Raw genomic sequence first — 26,831 nt, 5'->3', positions numbered from 1 at the left:
CAACTAATCTCTATAAAGTATGTATCATTTTGAACATTTAGTCACTGTGTTTACTGAGCCGACTTTATGGAATTCTTGTTTCTTCAGTCTGATCAGGCTTAATAGAACTTTTGCACTCAGTCGCGATGGTCAGTGATGTCTGCCCACGGGTCGTATTGCTTTGAAGTGGCGCTACGCAAACAAACTTTTAGTTCTGAGTGCTTAAACACCAGTTAGAGTGGGTCATGAGTGCTGGCACTGGACAACCATACCAAGGATGTAGCAGCACTTCTGAATTTTATAGCCAAGAAGAGTGTCAAGGAAGGTGGGAAATAGAAAAAGAAGGAAACTGATAGATAATTTAAAAAATAGAAGAAAAGAGATGAAGGAGACAAAGGGAAACCAGAAGAAAAATAAGAAAGAGAAAATTGTGGCTTGATACTGCAGTGAAGGATGTAGCAATGCCTCTGTTCAGGAAGCAATGTTTTCAATGCCAACTCACTTTACCATGAAATTGAGGAAGGCAGAGTTTCGCACACACATCATCAACCACTGGTTACTGGTCACTCTCCGCCAACATGATTTTTATTGATTGAAGAGAACTGAGAAAATAGCCTGTTTCTATGCTGTATAACTCTATGACTCAAGTGTTAATGGTTGTATAGTGGGCTACCAGATCCTCATCTAACTTTAACTATTTATTGTCCTTAGTGTCAGGGTGTCAGCTGTAGCACTCTTGCCTCTGAGCCACAAAGTTCAGTGTTCAAATCCCACTCCAGGGCTTCAGCCCAAAAATCAGTGCAGTGAGGGAGTGCTGCACTGTCAGAGTTGCTGCCTTTCAAATGAGATGTTAAACCGAGGTCCCATCTGCTTGCTCAGGTTGATATTAAAGGTCCCATGACAGTCTTTTGAAGAAGAGCAGAGGAGTTATCCCCGATGTCCTGGCCAATACATCCCTCAATCAACATCACAAAAACAGATTTTCTGGTCATTTTCACAATGCTGTTTCTGGCAGCTAGCTGTGCGCATACTGGCTGCCACATTTGCTGCATTACAACAGTGACTACACTTCAAAAAAGTACTTAATTGGCTGTAAGCACTTTGAGACATCCGATGGGCATGAATGGTGTTATATAAATGCAAGTCTTTTTTTCTTTTCTGGGGTTTGCACGAGCTGCTTTTGTATGAGTGTCAATGCCCTTCCTCACCTCATCTGGGCTTTTTCACTCACGATGCACTTATTGATGTTTATTTTATACAGCAATTCTGAAGTGCGTCTGTACCCAAGGAAACTGTTTCAATGCTAAGCATGCAGGACAAAAGAAATGGGAGTGGTACATTAATGATCTCACCTTTTGAAAGCAATCTGGGTTTAAGATGCAGATTACTTTTCTGAAGTGCAGCAATCTACAGGTCAGCTCCTGCTCAGACCCCCTCTGCTGTCCCGTTTCTTTCCCAACCTTTAAAAGAATATTTTTGACGAAGCTTTCACTCACTTCACCCCATTTCTTCCTTCATTTTTTCCTCAGCATCCATTCTCTTATTCATCTCTATTTTGTTCTCCTTCAATAAAACATCTTGGAATGCCGTCTGGGATAAAGATACTATATTATTGCAAGTTCTTGTTGTCAAGTGGAATTGGTCATCTGCTTCCTTTTGAGAGTTCATGATATCTGCTGTTTACTGAGCTAGGGCTCAAACCCATGCTTCTTGGTTGTCTAAAGATTGTTCCCCTTGGGAGGAAGATAAGCATGCTTTTTTTGGAGTCAAGGTGGGTTCAGTGGAAGTTCTCAATCAAGCCAACCATAAGTCACAGATTTGATACTCCAGGCCCATAGTACTGCAAGGCACAGTTGAGATTTGACCAGCCACTAATCGCAGGTTAATTATCAGCCTCACCTGCACTTTCCTAAATTGCTTCCAGTGTCTCTATGGTCTCTCAGTCACCCAAACTGGACAGAGTCTTCAAGGTGTGTTCTGACCAGGCCACTACTTTCTCTGACTGGTACTCTACTGTTTTGTCCATATAGCTCAGTACTCTGCTTTGTTTGTTGCTTGCTGCTCTGCGCTGGTTAGACATGTTGAATGTCAAGTCTATAAGGAGTCCCAGTTATAGAAATTGTTACAAGCCTTCTTTCTGAATCCAACTTACTGTTATAAAGTAAAAACAGTAGGCACCTCACTCAAGACTCTTCCCCAACCACCCCCCTCCCTAAACTCAACCCCACCCCACCCCATTTCTTCCTTCATTTTTTCCTCAGCATCCATTCTCTTATTCATCTCTATTTTGTTCTCCTTCAATAAAACATCTTGGAATGCCGTGATGGGTGGGTGTGGGGGGGGGGGGGATAAATGAGGTTAAACTGAAAATGAAAAGAATAAAGAGATCGACACAGCATAAAATTAAAATAAATGGAAAACCTAGTCTATTTGCTACATTGCGGGGGGTTTTCCAAAATTGAAACAGGATAGATGGGCCCAAAGGAATCTTCAGCTACTGTATATAATGCAGTTTTGAAAAAATAAAATTAATTAGGATTTATAGTTATTTTAATGAAATTACATTAAAGGAGAATTGGCAGTTGAACATTGCATTAACTATTAAATTAAAATATTTAACTATTATGTTTAAAGATTTAAAATCATTTTCCACATTTTCTTAGGTTCATATTCAAGTTTTCACTTGTAATACATTAGAGTAGGCTGAGGATTTCAGCCTGTCACGAAGGACCACATAGCATATTGAGATGGAATAAATTAGAGAGTTAGTTTAACAGAATGGATTATGATGACCAAAGTCAATGAGAAGAGAATGTCAGAACCATCAATTGAACAAATAAGCTTTTCAGTCATGAGCAGCATACCTGAGGTGTCCAGGAATGCGGGGGAAAAAAGGCTAAAAGTGTCCATCACATCAGTTGCAGATGACTAAGTGCCATTATTATATTTTTCTCTTGTGGATTTCTATTTCTTGAGTTTCTCTTTTTTTCTATTTCTCTGACTCCCTTTGCTCTATTTCTTTTTAACTTCACAGACCACTTGTTTCTTTGAGTTGTAAGTGTTTTTACCCTCCTAGAAAAAGCCAGAAGGTAAAGGCAGGACTATCTCAACATTTAAAGCAGTTGTGGAAGTCCTCTATTAAAACTAAGCACCTTACGGTAGAAATTCCAGTACGGCATTATGGCAAAGTGCAGCAGGACTGAACTTACACCCATTACTTTGGTTTCAATACCAATTCTGTCCAAAATCCTGGTGATGGAATCATTAACATTTTGGGGATGAGTGCCTCCACCGGTAACCGTACTGCAGGGGTACCCACCCAACAGGAATGATGGAACCTCAGAGCAGTAAGATGGAACTGTGAAAGAAGGACCTTCAGGCCTGTTGGCAGATGACTAGATGCATCCTCGCAGGTTGTGGTGTTGCTCCCTTGCTGGTAGGCACAGTCAGTTCCTTCCTGATAAGACCTTCTTGTGGCCCAGAACAGTCCCTATGCCTGCATTTCTCAGACTAAGGCGCTACCGGTTGTTGTACTGGTGTATGTGGTGGGACTCCCAGAAATGCCTCCAGACACACCCCAAACCTGCAGTCGTGATGTAAAGGAGTGAGAGGGAAAAAAAATGCCAGCTCCTGTCCATCAGAATTTGCCATTGATGGTGTGAAGGGACAGAAACCCAGGGATGTCAGGTTCCAACCCAACTTCCAGTCCCTTCACTGTTCCCACGTTAAAATTCTGCCACAAGATGGAGCAGAATTTCTGGGCTCCTGTCACTTTAATAGAGGAATTTCACGAGTGCAATGAATGCTAAGAAATCCAATTCCAATAGCATTTTCTTGCTGTCTCCTCCCTGGCTACTGTATGAGGCTAAACTAGACTGCTCACAGCCTTGGTGTCCTGTCTGACTATGAGCTGACTTTATATCCTCACCATCATTGACTGCCTACTTCCACCTCCATAATATCAGCATCTCCGGCCCAGCTCAGCTCATCTGCTGCTGAAACCCTCATCTATACTTATGTTACCTCCAAACTCGACTATTTGAATGTTCTCCTGGCCAGCCTCCCACAACTTCCATCCTTAGTAAACTTGAGGTTATCTAAAACTCTGCTGCCTGTACCCTTACTTGCAATAAGTCCTGTTAACCTAGCACCCAGGTGCTTACTGACCGACATTGGCACCTAGTCCAGCAACACCTTGATCTTAAAGTTCTCATCTTTGTGTTTAAATCCCTCCATGGCCTTTTCCCTCCCTATCAGTGTAATCTCCTCCAGCACTACAGCCCTTTGAGATCTCTGCCCTCCTCCAATTTTGGCTTCTTGTGCATTGTGTTCCTCCATTGGTGGTCATGCCTTCAGCTGTCTAGGACCTAAGCTCTGGAATTCCCTCCCTAAACGTGTCTGCCTCTCCTACCTCTCTTTCCTTCTTTAAGACACTCCTTAAAACCTACCTTAGTGCTTTGGCCTAATATCTCCTTATGTGGCTTTGTGCCAAATTTTGCCTGCTGTGACTCCTGTGAAGCGGCCTGAGATGATTTGCTACATTAAGGGCTTTATATAAATGCACATGGTTGTTCAGCGAAATAAAACAAAATTACGTGCAATGTGTAGGCACAAGAGGATTATTGTCAGGTGGGTCCTTGCAGTCTCCACACATGACTCATGCCAAATGTGAGGGAAGAGCAGGCCTGTAAATCAGGCCCATAAAAAATGCACAGCCTGGCCCTCTGAACTTAACTCTTGCCTAATAATTATGCTATATGCAAAACTAACTTTACTAACACAACAATGGGTGTACAGATCAAGAGATTGTATACTGTTACAGCCACGCCACATGGTGTGACGTGGGTGGTTCCCACTGTTCAAGTCCCCACCTGACTGCAGCAAGTATATTTGTATTAAGAGTTTAGCCCCTTTTATTTTTTGCCAAGTAAACAGACTTGTTTTCTTGTAGGTTTTTAAAAAAACACAAATTCAATTATTATTTGAACAATACATCTTATCCCCAAATAGTTACAAATGCATTCGCTCGCATGCACACACACAAAGAAGAAACCGATAGAGAAGACAAAGAGGTAGGTGGGTTTTAGTGGAGGTGGGGGGGGGGGGTGGGGGGAGGAGAGAAGGATTAGGATAAACCTGTTGAATTCTCTTGAGACTTGAGTTATAGAGGGTTGGAGGCCTGTGATAATTGTAGATTCCGCTCTTGATTGAAGGTTCTGTTGAAGATGATGGGTCACTTATAGCTCTCTCTATGCTGTATGATGTTGGATTTTTTCCAGCAGAGCATGTGCTTTCTGGAATGCCAGCAGTTATAAATAGCTTCACCTTCTGGGTCAGTCTCTCTCTCTCTTTCTGGCTGTCTTTTTTTATAGGTAAAACTGTCACTTCTCAACTCTTGTTAGGAGACTTTCTGGTTTTGTCCCATGGTGATCACACAATGGACCAGGATGTGGCTACTTCACACCTCCTTTGTTTTAGAAGAAGACATTCAATTCTGGAACGTTTCTATGATAGGTGTGAGATGGGCTTCATTATCACCTTTTGTCTTTGAAGATCTGTCCTTTGTCTTTGACAGATATTTGAATATATAAAATGTTCATCCTCTTCTCTTTGGTGGCCATTTTGAACCATTGTTCACTTTTTAAAAATAAAGTTTCATTTTTTTTAAAGTCAAAGTCGTTTTTTCATAACTCTTCAGAGTTACTCCGTGAATGTTGTGTCATGCACCTCCAATGTGTATGACAATATATTCCCTTGAGGAATAAAAATTCCACTGGAAGGTGGTACAGATGTGGCTAACCAAAGAAACTATTCAATTAAAAAAAGGCTCATGATGTCGATAAAGACAACTAAGCCTGAGGATTGGGAGGGCTTTAAAATTCAGCAAATGATGACGAAGAAATTGATGAAAAGGGAGAAAATAGAACATGAAAGTACACTAGCAAGAAATATAAAAGCAGATTGCAAGAGTTTTTACAAGTATGTAAAAAAGTGGCCATTGTAAATTGGTGGTAGGAGAATTGTGGGGATGTGAGAGGGAATATGGGATAATGTAGGATTAGTATAAATGGGTGGTTGATGGTCGGCACAGACTCGGTGGGTCGAAGGGTCTGTTTCAGTGCTGTATTTCTCTATGAATCTATGAAGAGATTACTGAATGTAAACATGGGTCCCTTAAAAGCAGAGGCAGGAACAATTACCATGAGGAATAAAGGAAATGGCAGAGGCGTTAAACAAATATATTGGGCAGGATTTTGACTTCGATAAGTGGTGGGAACAGAGGCTGGTAAGCGCAGAATTTCATGACGCTGGCGTGCCAGTACCCCGCCATGATCCAGTTGGCATGAGAACTGGGCCTATTAAGACCCCGTAATTAACAATAATTGGCCTCAATTGGCTGCCCGTCACTTCCCGGTGGGAGCCGATCTGACCCCGAGCCGCCTTCATTCAAAATGGCTCGAGGTCGGGAACGGTGGCAGCAAACCGGAGGCCAGGCGCACCAATTTGTGCACCCACCTGCTTTCAATCCGGACCCTGAACTCTTTTAAAAATCCAGCCCTTTGTCTCCTTACCTAAGGAAGTATATCCGTGCCTGAGAGGGGGTGCAACAAAGGTTCACTAGATTGATTCCTATTATGAGTGTTGTCCTATGAGGAGAGATTGAGTAGAATGGGTCTATATTCCCTGGAGTTTAGAAAAAAAAGAGGTTATCTAATTGAAACAGAAAATTCTTAGATGGCTTGACAGGAAGATGCTGAGTGGCTTTTTCCCAGGCTGAAGATTCTAGAACTAGGGGTCATAGTCTCTGGATAAGGAGTTGGACATTTAGGACTGAGAGGAGGAGAAATTTCTGCACTCAAAGGATTGTAAATCTTTGGAATTCTCTACCCCAGAGAGCTGCGGATGTTCAGTCGATGAGTATCTTTGAGACTGAGATCACTAAATTTTTGGGCAGTATGGGTATCAAGGGATATGAAGATAGGGTGGGAAGGTTGAGTGGATGTAGAAATTCAGTCATGATCTTATTGAATAGAGGAGCAGGCTCGAGGGGCCCTATGGCTTACTCCTGCTTTTATTTCCCATGTTCTTAGGGTCTAATACTGACAATTCAAGCATTAAACACTTAAAGGCTAATCCTTACCATCAATCACCATAATATTTAATCTTGATTTTTTTTTGCAAACTTAAGTTTCAAGTATTTCAGGATTTATCTGGCATTGAGCCATCTAACTGACGTCTCGTGAGTTCAAAGCTACACACACTATTGTTGGCTGACGAGTTCACATGAAGTAATTTGTCAATTCCCTGCCAGTTGACAATAGTAGAATAGTGAAACATGCAGAGAAACATAGGTGCTACAAAACAGTGTTGAATCTCAGACATGAATTTGACATGCCAGTGTCTGTTCTACCAGTGCAGAACATTTTTCACATTTATTTCAGTTCTAGGGCTTGCAACAGTTAGTGTCGTTGATATAGTTTTCCATAGGTTGCTCAAATTCACAAGCTACTTAGTAGTTAAATATAATTGCTTAAATGACATTTTTAGTTGTAGCTTTTTAAGTGAGAGATACAGGTTTATAAATTCATTTTGGTTGGAAGTGCAAGACAGGTCACTGACAGCCATTTTCCACTCTGCCTGGTTTAGTTTCCCATTACCTTCAATGGAAAAGAGAATCGGGCAGTGTGCAGAACAAGCTGCCGATTTACTATTGCCCGTCTTGTGCTGCTGCATCTCTGTATACCCCCCAAATATGTGTGGAAAGCCTCGCCAAAATCATTTTTGCAAGTCCTACTTTGATACCTAGTGGTTCTGTAGCTATGGCTTGACAGTGAAGCTCACCTGTATTTTATTTCTTAACACTGCAAAAGTTGTCTGCATCAAAATTGCAACATGATGGAGGCCATTCGGCCCATTGTTCATGCATTGGTGCTAGCTACTGTAATTCCCATCTTCCTGACTTTTGACATACCATTAACTTTTTGCTGCTTCAGCTGTTCAATTTCCCAACCCCCGACCTTCCCCTGCATCACTTCCCCCCCACCCCCTCGACACCCCACCATATTCCCTGCCTGTCTGTTGAAATGATTGCAGCTGCAATGACTGTTCTGTGGTGATTCTCAGTGCCATAGTGTTCAGAACTGATATGAGATGACATGAATGTTGAGTCCACACTGAGGGAAGCATTGATCAAAAAGGAAATTTCAATATAACAGCATAGTCATGAAGTGATCAGTTCATAAAAAGTGTGAAAATCATTGTCAATTGAGATGGTGGTATATGGCAAAAATGATGACATTTTATTCCTGTTTAGCATTCAACTGAATAAGGAATCCATGTTCAGCAGGTTCATTTCTCAGTACTGTAGCACTCCAACAAGCACAGAAACAACTTAAAAGGCCCAAATTGTCCTGATATACAGGGCAGCATATGAAATGAAAATAATTATGAAGATAAATTTATATTCATCGCTTACTTAAAGAACTGGGAAATATTCCAACTCTTCCTTGAAAAGAAGTTACGGTCTGGAATTATTTAACTGCGGATTAAATTGCTGTGCTCCTTTTGTTATATCTAGAACATGCCATTTAAATTCATTCTACAATTTATCAGTGTTAATTACAAATTAGCTAACAATTTACATTATAGATGAATACTATTGTATGGTTCATTAACAGTGCCCATTGTTTTGTCTGATTAAACCTCTGTGAAGCACCTTGGACTATTTTTCTACATTAAAGATGCAATATAAATGCAAGTTGTTGTGTGCTTTGCTATGTTTTCATTCCAATTTCTTTATCTAATCAATTCTTTTTAATTCTCTTTATAGGCCATAACCTTTGACCCCGAGACACACCTTCCTCAAGTTAATGCTGACTGCACAGGTTGCACTCTTTGCTACAGTGTCTGTCCCATTATTGATTGCATTACAATGGTTCCTCGTTTAACACCTTATGTACCAAAGAGAGGTATTCCTTTGGCTGTCTGATGAGTTGACATGGTTCAGCAGTGAAACATGACTTAACATCCATATCTCCCTAAAAGCATTGATTTACTCATTCATGATATAACATGACAAATTACTGTTATTTCAAAAGTATTGATTTTAACTTACTAATCCTAGTTGCTTTGACCTTACATTCTCCAATTAGCCAACTGCAATTGAATAAAAGCATTTATGTTAAAAAAAACTGTACTATGTTAATAATCAATAAGCAATACATTTAATGTCAAGCATGTCATAAGGCAATGGCAGTTGGCTTACAATGTGCACACTCATGTATAATTTACATTGAACTAATAATTGCTAAAATATGCTTTCACTATATTGGTGGGTCTCTATTGTAAACTAGCAACAGAAAATGTAAAATGAGCACCCCAGGATTATTTTGAGAGTTATTTCATATAAGAAGTATATTTAATGTAGAGGAACAGAGACATTTCCAGCCTAGTAAGTAATGTGACCAAAATTTACATTCATCTCTCAGCGTGATATACATTTCTTCAACATGTGAAGTACTATTCCATTATATTGATAAGGATATCTGCCTTGAGCATTCCTATGGAACCTGTAATTCACATTTTAACTCACCTAGATCCATAGAACCTGCTGGTTCCTGCCAATACAGTTAATTCTCATAAATTGAATCAGATCCTAGATTTTTGTGTATCTATCATGAAACCCAATTACTGGAAAAATTGACTTCTAAAACTGCAAGAGAAAACTGAAGTTTTAATTTAATCTGATAAGTACCTTAGTTTTCAAAGCAATACTATATAAGTCTATAGGAAAAAAGAGTTTTGAAAGTGAATAAATTGCTGAACTAAAATGTTTGTTTAGTTCTATGTAAATTAACTTGAGATGATAAATGTGCTTTTATACATCGCAGGGCAGGCTGCGCAAATTATACTACTTTGAAATTTTCTGTTTTATCAGATAGTTAATTTTTGTTAGTCTGGTTTAAATGTTGAATTTCCTGCACAATGATCATAACTAATATGTAAATAAAGGTAATTGTTTAAGCAGCACTTTGAGTAGCAGAGATTTGGTATTCCTATGGTAGCCATTTTCTGGAATCTTATAAGTTGACTACAAGCAACATATTTTTGTCCACAGTACACATTGTTAGAGGTTCAGTGCTGTGCTGGTTCAGAGCTTTAGCAAGTGTTTCCTTACATTTTATTGCAATATAGTCAAACCTAATCCTATAACAATGAACCCTTTTAAAAAAGAAGCTGGATGAAGATTTAGTTTTGGAATTGACTGCATGTCATAGGGATAAGGGGTATGTGGTGATATCATTTGTGGAATGCAACCAGTCAAGGAGGAATAATTCTGATTGTAATGCTAAGATTTCAATCCTAATTCTTTTTATCCTTGGTTGCTTTGCCTGCTGCTGTTCACCTTTCTCAACTGTCTAATTAAATTAGGGAGTGTACAAATGACACCCGCTTTGCGGGTTTGTATTTTGATAATAAATAATATCAGCAATGGTTACTAGTCCTCTCTTTCATTACTTCTTTGTACCATTTGGTTATATCTTGCTCAAGATTTTTTAAAAAGCGAATTTATAAAATTCTGTTCTGTGTTATTTTGATCAGCTTTGTTTTCATGAAACAGTGATGTGCATCAATGCTATACTGAGTCTTGAGACCCAGCATTAGAGAATGGCAATTTGCAAATATCCAACCAATGTTTCCTGAAATTATGAACTTTTTTATTTGCAATTTTTTTTTCAAAAGACATGGTACTACATTTTCAGTATGATCAAAATTAATTTACCAATGCATCAAAAATACTCCAATATTCTGCACTCAACCAACATCATGAAAAACATTCAGTTAATTGCTGGTTGTAGGGTCTTGCACGTTTGCCTGGACGTCAGTACCTGCACTTGAGAAAGTAATTCAGTTGAAGTCCTTCAAAATGTTTCTCGGAGACAGGTTGGGGCATCATATAAATGCAATTGTTTCATTCTTCTTAATTTAAAATCCATAAGGAAAAAATATTAGCTGAGTATTATGACATAATTAAAAATCAATTTGTGACCACATTCTTCAACCCCATCATCGCTTAGGTCCTTTGAAAAATTAGTTTCAGGACATCATTTAACGCATCATCCTTTTCCCCACCTGAATCTAATTTTCGCAGAAGTGGTTCCAATAATTACAATAAATAGGCTAGGTTTGCTAATTAATAATATCTATGGATCTTCAAAGAAGTATTGTTTTGAGTATATCTTTGATGATTTATAAAACTGATGTAAGGCATATTTAGATAAGCTGTTTTTCATTGTAATAATTAAAGAGCAAAATTTAGAACAAAACTGCACAACACTCGATCTTAACTAATTTATCACAGTTTGTATCCACTTTTACTTGAATTGCATATTGTTTTAATTAAATGTTTTATTATTCACCGTTTCTAACATGGATGGTCAGTGCCTTTACAAATTGGAAGTGTAATGGTGACATCAATGCATTCCGAAGGTCAAACTGTAAAGGTTAATGAAATGTTTCAGAATGAACCATCAAGTGTTAGTGTAATAAAATGTTCTGTTTGGTGCTGTGCAACTACAGGTTTAAGAACAAGTCCCAGTGAGCAGTACAATTTAAAGATACTGCCATACATATCACACAAGTTATTCAATTCACAAGATTACAGAGATAATTACAGATTAGGAAGCTCATTCTGCCCTTATTAATTCATCTTAATGTCACCCAATTGTTGCATCCAGTTGTTTCTTAAATGATTCCAGTGTTTGTGCCTACACTATTCTAAGTGTCACATGTTTACTGCTCTTAGGGTGAAGAAAATTTCCTGATATCAGTGCTAAAAATACAAGTTTGAACCTGTGTCCTTTAGTTCTACTACTGCAGTTAAATTTAAAGTAATATTCAAGTTAGCTATCTATATATCCATTCAAATCTTACATACCTCTGTAAGATGACTTCGCAGCTGTCTCCTTTCTAGGCTGAACAGCCCAATTTCCTTCATGTTTTCCTCATAGCTCAGACTCCTGATACTTGGAACCACCCTTGTGACTCTTCTCTGTACTGTTTCCCGTGTACAGTGTCTCTCTTATTTCTTGGCAGCCAGAAATGGAAACCATATTCACAATGGGTTTACCCAGAGTTCTATAGAATTTGATCACTCGCTCCTTTGATATATTTTACTGCTTTGACTACGTAGTTCAGCATCCTATTGACTTTGTGCTTTGCTGTTCTGCATGGGTTGAACATGTTTAGCATCAAATCTCCTAAGAATCATAGATCTTTCAGGTTCACCCTTAACTATTTCAACAACATTCATGGCGTACATGTGTAATCTGTTTTTACTTCTTCTGCGTACTCTTGCCAGTAAATTTGATCTGCTGTCACTCTGTCCATTTACATAACTTGTCCAACTCATTCTATAATTTGCGTAATGTCCCTTCCATTCACTTAGTTTGGTATCATCAGCAAACTTAGCCACTTTGCATTGAGTTTCTGAATCCATGTCATTTCTGTATATTGAAAACAGCAGTGGCGCCAGCAGTGAGCCCTGAAGCACACCACTTTCTCCCACTCTGGCAGAAGTCTGCTATTGAGGTGCTCATTATTTCTTACCCTTCAGTCAGTTTCTTATCTATACCACCTTTCCAACATTATAATAGTGACTGCACTTAAACGTACTTCATTGACTGTAAAGTACTTTAGGAATTCCTGAGTTTGTGAAGTGTGCTGTCTAAACGCAAGTCTTTCTGTCGTTTTATCAGAGTTTATCCTTTCATTTCCATACCCTATAAACATGCAATTCTTTCAACACTATACAGCACTGTATTTTCATTGGAAACAAGGCCTAATTATTAAAAATTCACTGTTGATGCATATTTTGTACATCTTGAGCAAAATGCATTAAAATTAAAAGGGTGGCACAGTTGGCGCAGTGGTTAGCACTGCAGCCTCACAGCTCCAGCGACCCGGGTTCAATTCTGGGTACTGCCTGTGTGGAGTTTGCAAGTTCTCCCTGTGTCTGTGTGGGTTTGCTCCGGGTGCTCCGGTTTCCTCCCACCTGCCAAAGACTTGCTGGTTGATAGGTTAATTGGCCATTATAAATTGCCCCTAGTATAGGTAGGTGGTAGGGAAATATAGGGACAGGTGGGGATGTGGTAGGAATGTGGAATTAGTGTAGGATTAGTATAAAATGGGTGGGTGATGGTCGGCACAGACTCGGTGGGCCAAAGGGCCTGTTTCAGTGCTGTATCTCTCTATGACTCTGACTCTATGACCATGAAACTACCAGATTGTTCTAAAAGCCCAATTGAGTCACTAATGTCCTTTAGGGAAGGAAATCTGCTATTGTTCCCCGCTCTGGCCTATGAGTGATTCCAGTCCCGCAGCAATATGATTGACTCTCAGCTGCCTTCTGAAATGGCCCAACAAGTCATTCAGTTGTATAAAGAGGGGCAATAAATGCTGGCCTTGCCACCTCGCTACCTTCCTGCCTCTGCCAAAATTAATTCTGGGGCAGGATGGCCTGTAAACGGCCTTCCTGCTCTGCTGCCAATTGAGGCCCTTAACTGGGAAATTAATGCCTAATTAAGGGCCTCATCCCACCACCGCACAATTAGCCATGTGGCGGGAAACCCTGTTGCCACACGGGAAGCACAGCACGAAAAACCATGTGGGCTGCTTTCCGGCTCCAGGGTTGGCGGGGGGTGGGGGGGGTGGGGTTGTCCTTAGTTAAAAGGCACTAAGTGCCTTTATGAGGGCCCAGTAGCAGAAGAGGGGGCCCCACAGGGACCCACCCCCCTGCCCTTGCTGCCAACCTCCCCTACAACTTCCTCCCCAGCAACCCCACCCCCCCCACAACCTCCTCCCCCACAACCCCCACCCCGCGAGACCCCTTCTGCCCTGACCTGCCAATGGCCTGGCTCCAGCGCCGCTCCTGGGCCTTAGATAGGTGCTCTACTGGCAGCAGCCACTGCCTCTTTGGTAGCGCTGCTCGGTGAAACAGTTGCCAGGCTCTGATTGGCTGGCAGCTGTCCAAGGGTGGGATTTCCATCACTGGGGTCCTTGCTCCTGTGGAAGGCCCGCCATTGTCCACTTAAGTGCCTAATTGGAACTAGATTCGATGGGCCTCCCACAGAACAGCCAACGTGGGGTTCTTGGCGTGGCTTTTTCCAGATGTTAAGACCCCCGCTGCCAGCATAAAAACCCAGCCAATAGATTTGTGCAAATTGACAGGAACAGTACAAAATATATACATCATAACACAAACAAGGCAACAGCCCAGAGAAGAATTCAGCTGACATTATAAACTGGAAGAGTGAAGTTGGAGTGATTCATCAAAGTTACCCCAATGCTGAAATGTATTTACATACTTGAAACAGATTCTGGCCTGTGTTATTGTACATGATCCATGCAGGTGGAGCTTTTGAGAGTAGGTTTTTTTCTGTGTTTTCAACAATGTTTAGCCAGAGGCAGATATTATAGCAGACAATGGCAGTCAGTCAGCTGCCACAACTAAATCACATAATGAATTGAAGTGCAGCAATATCACATAGTTTGTACTGCAAGGATTTGAGCTCTTGTATGACTGCATGTTACAGGAAACTGCTTGCATCTGATGGTTCAGGAGATGTGATCAGATTACTTTTGTGATGTTACAGTTGGAGAATGTTATAATCCATGTTCCATTCTTCATTTGCATTATTACAACCTTACAACCTTAGAAGTCTAGAAATCTGACCTTTCTCATTTTGTCCCATATCTGTGACTTGAAAAATAAAGGGTATAAAATTCAGATATGTAATGTCTGTATTTTCAGCGTAACAGTTGCCATTTTGGGTCCAAAATGGTGTCCGTGCTGCGTTTGCATGCTTCTAGTGAGGTCGTTATCTTAGGCGCTGACAGCATGCACCAGAAGTATGAAAAGTAGGCAGATTGTGGCGTCAGTCAGTGTGTAATGCAGTGCAATTTCTGACCTCAGTGCTCCAGCTGACAGCCTCCCTTAACTTCATACAGCTGAACATGCGCTCAGCAGCAGGAGGGACCACCCCCCCATGAGCACTATTTAAGGGAATCATCTTCTACCTAAACTTTCAGGTTAGTTGCTGATTGATTTCTACTGGCTGATGCTGAGTTAGTAGAAGTGTTTGGTGCATTCTACTGTCATTTAAAATTAGTGACGTCTACCAGGAGTGGTGTGGCACATGGTGAAGGCCTTGGTTTTCACTTCAAGGGTTCTGCTCAGACCAGCTGCTCCGAGTCATGGGTGTTCTCGCTTCTATCCCCCTTGGTGTGCTTTGACAGGGAGAATGAGCAGAAGCGGCACAGAGGAGAACAAGCTGCTTGAAGATGGAGGAAGAGGTGGAAGGGCAGACAGGCTCAGCAGAAAGTCTTATTCACCCAGAGTCTTCAGTGAGCAAATCATCTACCTCAACCTAAGCAAGGAACAATGTGAGAGACATCCCTGCTTCACTAAGGAGAGGCTCATTGAATTCTTCCACCTCTTGCAGGCAAAGCAGGGTAAGGAAAGCATTGCCAGTGGTTATAAAAGGTCAAGACCATGAACTTTGTATCGGGCTCCTTCCATTCCAGAGCAGGGAACATCTCCAACATCTCCACAGTTCACTGTTCACAGTTATATAAGGGATGTGACTGACACGCTGTAAGTAAAGCAGACGGAGCATGGACATGGCTTCAGCAGGATAGCGGGCTTCTGTATGGTGCAGGGTGTCATTGACTGTACGCACATTGCTTTGCTGGCACTGCATCTAGATTAACAGATGTACAGCAACCACAAAGGATTCCACTCTGTCAATGTGCATCTGGTGTGCGACCATAGCGCAGCATGCAGGTCAGTGCCCAGTACCCTGGCAACGTGGTCATGACGCTTTTATTCTGCACCAGTCCATTGCAACATCAGTAATTAAACCACCATGAGAGACCAGAGGGTGGCTACTGAGTGACAAGGGCTGACCACCTGGGTCATGACTGTAGTGCACATCCCACGCAGACGTGGTTAGCATGCATATAGTGGGAATCACACTGTCACAAGAAATGTGATTGAGTCAACCATTAGACTGCTTAAGCAAAGCGTCTACTGCCCGGACTGCTCTGGAGGAGTGCTGCAGTGCTTATAGGATCACAGGAAATAGGAGGAGTAGGCCATTTGACCCATCAAGCCTGCTCCACAATTCAAACAGATCATGGCTGATCATGTTCCTCTACACCATTTTTCCCCACTATCCCCATATCCCTTGACGTTGTTAGTATTCAGAAATCTATTGATTTCTATCTTGAACATGCACAGCCCTATGGGGCAGAGAATTCCACTGAATAAAGAAATTCCTCCTTATCTCAGTCTTAAATGGCCTGAGACTGTGTCCCCTTGTTCTAGACTCACCAGCCAGAGGAAACATCCCATCCATATCTACTCTGTCATGCCCTGTAATAATTTTGTAAGTTTCAATTAGATCGTCTCTCATTCTTCGAAACTCTAGAGAATACAGGCCCAGTTTCTGCAATCTCTCCTCATGAGACAATCCCACCATTCCAGGGATTAGCCTGGTGAATCTCCATTGCACTCCCTTTATGGCAAGTATATCCTTTCTTAGATAAGGTCTCACCAAGGCTTTATACAATTGAAGCAATACATCTTTACTCCTGTATTCAAATCCCCTTGCAATGAAGGCCAACATACCATTTGCTTTCTTAATTGCTTGCTGCACCTGCATATTAGCTTTTAGTATGAACAAGGAACACCCAGGTCTCTTTAGACATCAACACTCCCCAACCTCTCACCACTTAAGAAATACTTTGTCTTTCCGTTTTTTCTACCAAAGTGGATCACTTCACACTTATTCATATTATATTCCATCTGCCATGTTCTTGCCCATTCACTTAGCCCATCCAAAAGCCTCCTTGTGTCCTCCACACAACTTACATTCCCTCCTAGTTTTGTGTCATCCACAAATTTGGAAATGTTACAATTAGTCCCCATATCCAAATCATTTCTATAGATTGTAAACAGCTGTGGCCCAAGTACTGATCCTTGCAGTACCCCACTAGTAATAGTCTACCATCCTGAGAATGACCCATTTATTCCTACTCTGTGCTTTCTGTCTGTTAACCAATTCTCAGTCCATGGCAGTATATTACCCCCAATCCCATGTGCTCTAAATTTGTTTACTAACCTGTGTGGGACTTTATCAAAAGCCTTCTGAAAATCCAAATACAACACATCTACTGGTTCTCCTTTATCTATGCTACAAGTAACATCCTCAATAAACTCCAACAGGTTTGTCAACATGATTTCCCTTTCACAAATCCATATTTACTCTGCCCAATCATATGATCTTCCAAGTGTCCAGTTATCTCATCCTTTATTATAGATTCTAATAATTTCCTACTACTGACATCAAACTAACAGGTCTGTAGTTCTCCATTTTCTCTCTCGCTCCCTTCTTGAATAGTGGGGTGACATTTGCTACTTTCCAGTCTGCAGGAACCCTTCCAAAATCTATAGAATTTTGAAAGATAACCACCAATGCAACCACTATCTCTATAGCCACCTCCTTCAATACTCTGGGATATAGCTCATCTGGTCTAGGGGATTTATCAACTTTCAGTCCAATTAATTTTTTTGAGTACTCCCTCTTTAATGATACTAATTAGTTTCAGTGCCTCATTTTTACAAGTCCCTTGGTTCCCTAATATTTCTGGGAGATTTTCTGTGTCTTCTTCCGTGATGACAGATACAAAGTAATTGTTTAGCCTCTCTACCATTTCCTCATTCTCCACCACAAACTCTCCTGTCTCCACCTGCAATGGACCCACATTTGTCCTTGCTAATCAGTTCCTTTTCACATACCTAAAGAAACTTTTATAGTCCGCCTTTATGTTTCTAGCTAGCTTACATTCATAATCTCTTTTCCTTTTATCAGTTGGTCCCCCTTTGTTGGATTCTAAATTGCTCCCAAACCTCGGGCTAACTGCTTTTTTCTGGCAACATTATTAGCCACTTCCTTTGACCTAATGCATTCCTTAACTTTTTTTGTTAGCCACAGTTGATTCACCTTTCCTGTTGGGTTTTTGTGTCTCAGAGGAATTTGTAAAACATGTAATATTTCTTTAAATACTAGCCATTGCCTATCTACTGTCAAATCTTTAGTGTATTTTCCCAATCCACCATAACCAACTTGCCCCTCATACCCTCATAGTTTCCTTTGTTCAGATTTAAAACCCTAGTTTCAGAATGAACTATATGTTTCAAACTTAATATAGAATTCTATCATATTACTTGCCAGATTATGCACTACAATTTGTCGTGGTCTGCTGTATCCTGCATAACCTCGAGATCGGTGGGTGTGTGGAATGCGTTGCCAGCGGTGGTAGTAGAAGCAGATACATTAGGGACATTTAAGCGACTTTTGGATAGGTACATGGACGATAGTAGAATGAAGGGTAGGTAGTTAGTTTGATCTTAGAGTAGGTTAAAGGTTCGGCACAACATCGTGGGCCGAAGGGCCTGTACTGTGCTGTACTGTTCTATGTTCTATGTTCTATCACAGTCCTTGCCACCAGGTATACAGCAAGCAGCTGAGGAAGAGGATGGAGAAGGAAGGGAAGGAGGAGGCAAGCAACATATCCCCTTTCTGGCCATGCTGTCTATAATCAGCTCATTCAACTACAGTTCCAGTGAACACAATCCTGATTCCCCATTCAACAACAGTCACATACCTTACCATCCATTCATTATTGACCATAACTTGGCCACAATGCTGAAATAAAGGTCACCACAAAACAAATATTTCGAACAAACTATTGAATATTCCATACAAAAGACAGCTCTTCATCCCTGTGCATACCCACAGTGCTTCTCTTCCATGTGCCTTTGCCTGTCCAAGTGCTCCTACGCATTGCTACCCCAGTGGCTGCAGCATGGCTGGTGGAAGGTTGTTAAATTCAGTCGTGGAGACTGCAAATGGCCTTGCAGGACTACCGTGCACAGCTTCGGCCCAAGAAGGCCACTTCAGTATCTGACGAGTTGCGAATGGTGCTGAACATTGTGCAACCATCAGCGAACATCTCCACTTCTGCCCTTATGATGGAGAGAAGGTAATTGATGAAGTCACTGAAGATGGTTAGGCTAGGACATGACCCTGAGGAACTCCTGCCGTGACGTCCTGGGATTGAGATGGTTGAACTCCAACAACCAGAAGTTCTAAGTATGACTCGAATAAGTAAGTGCTAAGTATGACTCCAACCAGCAGAGAATTTCCCCCTGATTTCCATTGACTCCAGTCTTGCCAGGGCTCGTTGATGCCATAGTCGGTCAAATGCTGCCCTAATGTCAAGGGCAGTCACTCTCACCTCACCTCTGGTGTTCAGCTCTTTTGTCCATGTTTGGACAAATGCTGTAATAAGGTCCGGAGCTGAGTGGCCCTGGCAGAATCCAAACTGAGTGTCAGTGAGCAGATTATTGCTGAGCAAGTGCCGTTTGATAGCACTGTCAATGACCCCTTCCATCCCTTTGAATGAATGACCTCATACTTAGCTGTGCTGAAATACATCCATCACAGTTAACTCACTTAACCTATCAATGTAATTTTGTTCTTGTCTGCACTACATAGTATCCTGCCAATCTTTGTTTCATTGGCAAACTTGAATATATGGCTCTCCTTTGCATTATCTAAGTCATTAATAAACGTAGTGAACAATTGAGACCCCAGCACAGATCCTTATGGTGACAAAACTGGTCACTTCCATCCAAATTGAGTACATATCCAGTATTTATTCTCTGTCTTCTACCAACTAATCAATCTCCTGAGCAGGTCTATAATTTACCTAATTCCATGAACTTTAACTTTAGCTAAAAGTCTCTTTTGTGGAACCTTCTGGAAGTCCACACAAAATACATCCATAAACATCGCCCTGTCTACTACTTTAGTTACTTCGTCAAAAAAATTAATTAGGATTGTTAAACATGAACTATCCTTTGCATATCCATGTTGGCTCTCTCTAATTAGTTCCAATTTCTCTAAGTGCTCAGTTACTCTGTCCTTAATGAGAGATTCTAATAACTACCCCCCCCCACCCCCATCCCTACCCACACAATAAATGTTAGACTAACAAGTCTAGAACTTTTGGTTTTCTCTCTCACACCTTTCTTAAATAATGCAGCTACATTTGCAATTTTCCAAAATAAAGGGACAATGCCTGAATCGAGAGAGCTTTTGAAGATTTTGACAATTTTCTCATTTAACTTTTTTTAAAATCCTTGCACGGAAAGCATCATGTCCTGGGCATTTGTTAGTCTTTAATGCCATTACTTTTTCTAATACTGTTTTGTGGCTTAGGTCAGCTTCAGTGAGTTCCTGTCCTTGATTCATTATTAATTTCCCTGGAAAGTCAGGTATATTAACCCCTTCTTCTACTGTGAAGACTTTCACAAAGTAATTATTCAACAAGCCTGCCATTTCCATATTTTCATTTGTAATATTACCCGCATCCTAATATTCCTAGTATTCTAATATAATTGTAACAGCATTTTGTGTTAATTCGGGACAAAATTAAAAGGTGCATGGACAAATGTGGGGTAATTAAGGAATGCCATCATTGATTTACTAAGGGAAAATCATGTTTAACTAACTTGCTGGAGTTTTTTTGAAGAGGTAGCAGTTATGACCAGGTGAGAAAGGGGTCTAGGGGTCCCTCTCAGCCTTCACCTGGTCTTACCATAAAAGGGTTTAATTCTAAAGACACCGTGTTTTTAGCTCCACCTTGGTGAATCCTTGTTCACCGCTTTCCAATTATAAGGCAAAGAAACCAGCGCAAACAGGTTTCCTTAGGTTTAAAGAAAAGGTTGCAATTTATTAACTTGAACTTCAACTCAAATTCGATTGACAGCTATGGATACACGATGCACCCACATTAGCATGCATATGCAATACACACATGCAAATAGAGACAGAAAAGAACAGAAGAAAAATAAAGTGGAAACATTTGAGGCAATATCTGAAGAGTTGTTGTTACGGTTCTTTGAGCTCACTGTAGAGTCCTTGATTGTAGGTAGATCTTGCTTTTCGTTGGGGCCTAGTATTCTCCTTAAACCTTGTTCGCTGTAGGAGACTTTTCTCTCTTGGGGTTCATGAGTCTTCCGTGGATTCAGAGACTTGTGAGAAAGAAATGAGAGCAGACAGGAGAGATCTTCTCAGTCCAGGAGCAAACAGTCTTTCTCAGTTCAAACTTTCTGTGGCTAGTTCAAAAGACCCTGGAACAGCCAGTTAGTCATGTGACCAGCTGGTCCAACCAGTCCTGGCCCTTGTGGACTGGATCACCCTAGCAGGCCCTGGAATGCGTTTCCCCACTCCTCACTCTCCAGTGACCAATATCCATTGTGGGTTGAATGTGTCAGGGAATGGTCCTTTGTCTATACACGCACCGTCTGTTGGTATGCAAATGTTTTTTCCAGCCACGGCTGATCTGTTCAGCAAGTCATTTCCTCGCTGCAGCAACAGTTCAAAATCAATGTTCATATGACAAAATCAATGTGCCTCATTCTTGGCAGGTGGGGGCCTGCATGACACCTCCACACCCAGTGGAATGAAATGCAATTTGGGAAAAGCACAATTTATTAAAAGTGTCGAGAGAATATACAAGATACAGAAAAAAAACATGCATTTCTTTCATTCATTCCCATTCATTCATCAATCCTAAAACTTATTACAGCCTGTCTTTTCTTGGTGCCAGTGCTGCTTTAATTGCCCCCTTTTTGGCATCCCAGTAAACATGTGGTTCTTTGGTGATACTTTGCTAATCTCCCCTTTGTCCTCTGGGACACTCCTGCCTGCAGGTATTTGTGCAGACTCTACTGTATTCCCCTGTGACACTTCGGCTAGGTGAGGCATCACCCTTACGGTTGCTCTGCCCCCTAGAGGTCTTTCTTTGTCTCTACACGTTCTTGTAAATGTTGTTTGCAATTCTGGTGGGGTGCTTCTAGTGTCTGCATTTACATTGGAGGATGTGGGGTCCAGCTTTTCAAATTTTACGCGTTTGGCTGACCGGACAGTAGGGGTTTTCATCTGGGATTCCTCCCAGACTTCCTTTAACCTGCCCTCTTGGTCATTTTTTCCCCTACCCTTTCTAAGCTTTGCCAGCCGTGTGCCTGCCTGTCCCCTTTTGTTCTCAGTTCACCAGCCCTCTGCTGGAGGGTCCTTCAGGACTTAGGGGTGCAGATTTCACTGTAGGCTGGGGTTTCTCCTCCACCTGGCAGTACTCCACCACATCTTTGTAGAGTTTTGGCCAGTCAAACTTCTGTCTTATGCAGGCTTTGGTTTTTCATGCACCGGCATGTACAGCCACTGTAGTCTCGTGGGCCCTTCTTAATATTTCTCTCCAGTAGCTCTGCAGCACCACTAACGGGTGAACTTCTGCCCACTCCTTGCTCTCAGATCTGTGAGGAGAACTCCATTTCCTCATGAGTACAGCATTCTTTAAATAGGAGCAATCAGGGACTCCCTCTGCTTCACATTCAGACTGGGCAGCTTGTGCTAACTCTCACAATACTGGGTCGGCTCGCTGAGCCTCACCTGGGGAAAATCCATTTAATTCATTCCCTGGGTTTCCTAACTTTCCAAAGAAAATCTCAGACTGGCAAACCTGGTCATCTGCCTGCAGTGCTAATTCAGTCTCCTCTGGAGGAGCGGTTTTGATCATGGCCTGATCCACTACACATTCCGGAAATCTGCAGGGGACAGTCTCCTGCCATGGCCCTGTCTCTCTGATCTCCTACGGTCTTTCTTTCACTACTAGGAGGGGGGCTATCACCTTCACCCCCGCCAAATCACTACCTAGGAGCAAGACAATTCCTATGGTCACTGGTCCTGAAACTAGGTCACACTCCAGGTGCACCCGATGTACAGGTACAGGCATACACTGCCCTCCAATACCATTTACCACCATTCTGGTGTTCACTGTACTCTCTGGAAAAATGTCAGGCCTTTTCCCAGTAAAAGGGATCTAGCAGCCCCTGTGTGCCTGAAAATTACTATGGGCTTGCTTGCCCCACTCAAAGGTTATTGGTTACTTTCCGTTCAAACTCAAAACTCTGATAACCTTCAGGAATCCTATTAACTTTTCCTGCACTTGCAGTAGTAAACTTCCTGGGTTGCATTCTTAATGCAGTTAAAACCACAGTTTGTTCTGCTGTGCTTTGCATCAGGTTCGCTTCTTCACTGAGCAGGTGTGCCCTGATTAACCCTACCAGTTTTCCCTTTAGTTTCCAGCAGTCAGCCTTTAAATGCCCTGCTTTATTACAATGGAAGCACACAGGTCTCCAGATCTCACTGCAGCTCACAGCACCTTCCTTTTTGGCTGGAGGAGTCTCCTGCTTTTCTTTCTCTCCCAGGACTGCTTGGGCTCCTATCACCTTCCTACCCTTTGTGCCTTTTGGATTTGTGGGGGTGACTAGGAAAGGTTCTCCCCTGGGGGACCAACTTATAAATTAAAGCAAACTCATCAGCCAGAACGACCGCTTGCCAGGCTCTCTGAACCCGCTGCTCTTCTACAAGGATCTTTATGGAGAGTGGGAGAGAATATTTAAATTCCTCTAACAGAATTACTTTCCTGAGATTCTCATGGCTGAGCTGTATTTACGAGCCCTCAGTCACTGGTCAAAATCCAGCTGCTTACTTCTTTCAAACTCCATATAAGTTTGATTAGCTTGCTTCTTGAGGGTTCTAAACTTTTGTCGATAGTCTTCGGGTACTAATTCATATGCCCCGAGGCTAGCATTTTTTGTCAGTTCATAATTTGATGAACTCTCATCTGGCAACAAGGAATAAACCTCATGGGCTTTTTCAGTTAGCTTGCTTTGTAATAAAAGAGGCCAGGTCACAGCTGGCCATTTTAGCTGCCTTGCCATTTTCTCAAAGGACACAAAAACTTCTTCTACATCTTCCTCATTGAATTTTGGGATTAGTTGAACTAGTTTTAACAATTTTGTACCCAGCCCTGAATTATGCTCCTCCATATTGGCCATGCTTTCACTGGGGTTACTCTGTCACCCCCTAGTTAACTCAAGCCTCTTCAGTTCTCTCTCTTTGCGTTCCTTCCGGAATACTCTTTCTCTGTCCTCTCTTTTTCTTCACGATCCTTCTGGAAAGCTCTCTCTTTCTCCTCTCATTCAAGTTTCCTCTGTTCCAATTGTAGCTTTGCTAGCAATACCCTGTCGGGATCTACTTCTAACCCTGTTTCTGCTTCCTCAGATTCAAGGGAAAAATGGTTGTCCACTAGCCTTATGAGTTCAGACTTCCTAGCCTTGCCACGTACAGTGATCCCACACTGCTCAGCCATTTTCCTCAACTCCTCCATGGACAATGCTTTTAACTTATTCCAAATTACTTCACCTTGGCTTGGGGAGCTATTAGCTTCAGTTGCAGACATGTTAGTATTCAAGCACACACAACCATAAGAAAACCTGTATTGAAATCTTGCTTTTTTTTGATTGGGAACAATTTGCCTTCCCACTTCCAATTTCCCTCATTTGTTTGTGGGTAAAATCCCAGATAGTAGCCTCCAAATTTCTGTTACAACCAGGTGAGAAAGAGGTCTAGTGTTCCTTTTCAGCTTTCACCTGGCCCAATCGTAACAGGGTTTAATTTTAAACACACTGTGTTTTTAGTTCTCCCTTGGTAAATCCTTGTTCACCACTTTCCAATTATAAGGCAAAGAAATCAGCACAAACAGGTTTCCTTAGGTTTAAAGAAAAGAAGGTTGAAATTTAGTAAACTTGAACTTAAACTCTAATTCGGTTGATGCCTATGGATACGTGACATGCCCACACTAGCATGCATATGTGATACACACATGCAAATAGAGACAAAAAAGAGCAGAAGAAAAATAAAGTGGAAAAGTTTGAGGCAATATCTGAAGAGCTGTTGTTATGGTTCTTTGAGCTTACTGTAGAGTCCTTGATTGTAGGTAGACCTTTCTTTTCATTGGGGCCAGTATTCTTCTTAAACCGTGTTCGCTGTAGGAGACTTTTCTCTCTTGGGGTTCATGTGTCTTCAGTGGATTCAGAGGCTTGTGAGAAAGAAATGGGAGCAGACAGGAGAGATCTTCTCAATCCAGGAACAAACAGTCTTTCTCAAATCAAACTCTCTGTGGCTAGTTCAAAAAACCCTGGAACAGCCAGTTAGTCATGTGACCAGCTGGTCCACCCAGTCCTGGCCCTTGTGGATTGCAACACACCAGCAGGCCCTGGAATGTGCTTCCACACTCCTTCACTGTCCGGTGATCAACATCCATTACGGGTTGAATACGTCAGGGAATGGTCCTTTATCTACACAAGCACCCTCTGTTAGTATGCAAATGTTTTTTCCAGCCACGGCTGATCTGTTCAACAAGTCATTTCCTCACTCCAGCAACAGTTTAAAATCAATGTTCATACGATAAAATAAATGTGCCTCATTCTTGGCAGGTGAGGGCCTGCATGACATAACAGAGAGGGTTGATGAGGACAATGCTGTTGATGTGGTGTACATGGACCTCCAAAAGGCATTTAATACAGTGCTGCACAACAGACTTGTGAGCAAAGTTATAGCTCATGGAATAAAAAAGACAGTAGCAACATGGATATGGAATTGGCTGAATGACAGGAAACAAAGAGTAATGGTTAATGGATGTTTTTTGGACTGTAAGAAGGTTTGTAGTGGAATTCCCCAGGGTCCAGTGTTGGAATTCTTTCTCTCTGATATATATTAATGACCTAGACCTTGCTGTACAAGGCACAACTACAAAATTTGCGGATGATACTAAGAAGCATTGTGAACAGTGAGGAGGATAGTGTAGAACTTGGAAAGGACATAGATAGGTTGGTGGAATGGGAGGACAAGTGGCAGATGAAGTTCAATGTGGAGAAAAGTGAAATGATTCATTTTGGTAGGAAGAACATGGAGAGTGAATATAAAATAAAGGGTACAATTCTACAGGGCGTGCAGGAGCAGAGTAGACTGGGTGTTAATGTGCATAAGTCATTGAAGGTGGCAGGACAGGTTGACAGTGCGGTTAATAAATTAACATTAGCTCCTGGTATCTGTTGGTTGGCTGAGTTGCCAGGCCACATCCTTGACAGAGAGGGGAAATCTGATGAAAGGTCATGGAGCTGAAACACTGACGGTGTTTCTCTTTCTTCAGATCCTGCCATGCCTGCTAGGTATTTCCAGCATTTTCTGTTTTTTCTCCGGATAGCTTTTGAGCCCTTAACGGAGTGTAACGATCAGTGGATTTTATGGTAGTCACACTACTATTGAGGAAATGGGTTATCCCTTCATAATATTTCACATTAAATACTTATTTATGTGAACATCAAGCCTGACTGGAGCTCTCCAGTTTCCTCAACTTTAGCTGCAAATATAATGTCCGAACTGCAATTTGATTGTTACGGGCTCTTGCAGGGGAAGAGAAAGACTTGGTTGACGTTTTAATGGTTAAACCCTTTAAATGAGCTGTTGGTTCAGTCCAGTGCTTAAGAGAAATAGATGAGGGCCTTTGTATATTCCCATTTACCTCTTTAGAATGGCATAAAACTTGTCTCCACCTAAGTATTTTCTGGGCAGCAGCAGACTCGGAGGGGAAATTTGTTATTGTGATCAACTCACTGCTTGTTCTCTGCAAACTTAATTCCCAAAGCATTGGGGTGTAATTCCATTTCCAGTAATCATTAGATGTCTTAAGTGAGTACTGCGAAACATGACTGTTACACATAGTAAAAATAGTTACAGACCCGACAATACATCAAAAACAGACTAATGCATTCTCTCATCACATACATCTTGCAATTTCCAATGACTAACCCCACA

The 26,831-nt window shown here is 41.5% G+C and overlaps 1 protein-coding gene across 2 annotated transcripts in view; it reads left to right on the top strand.

Moving 5' to 3' along the window:
* The window catches only part of LOC137372719 (dihydropyrimidine dehydrogenase [NADP(+)]-like), an 823,566-nt gene extending 813,093 nt beyond the window's left edge, over nt 1–10,473 (top strand). For both annotated transcript variants that reach the window (XM_068036861.1, XM_068036859.1), the window contains one exon: nt 8,810–10,473. In XM_068036861.1, coding sequence (XP_067892962.1) covers nt 8,810–8,968 — 159 coding nt within the window. In that variant the 3' untranslated portion in view covers nt 8,969–10,473. The remainder of the gene's footprint in view (nt 1–8,809) is intronic.
* The last annotated feature ends 16,358 nt before the right edge of the window (nt 10,474–26,831 follow it).

This window comes from Heterodontus francisci, chromosome 8 (genome assembly GCF_036365525.1).
Source record: "Heterodontus francisci isolate sHetFra1 chromosome 8, sHetFra1.hap1, whole genome shotgun sequence".
Classification (NCBI taxonomy): Eukaryota; Metazoa; Chordata; class Chondrichthyes; order Heterodontiformes; family Heterodontidae; genus Heterodontus; species Heterodontus francisci.
Note: the sequence above shows the minus strand (reverse complement) of the source record. Positions and strands in the feature narration are given on the sequence as shown.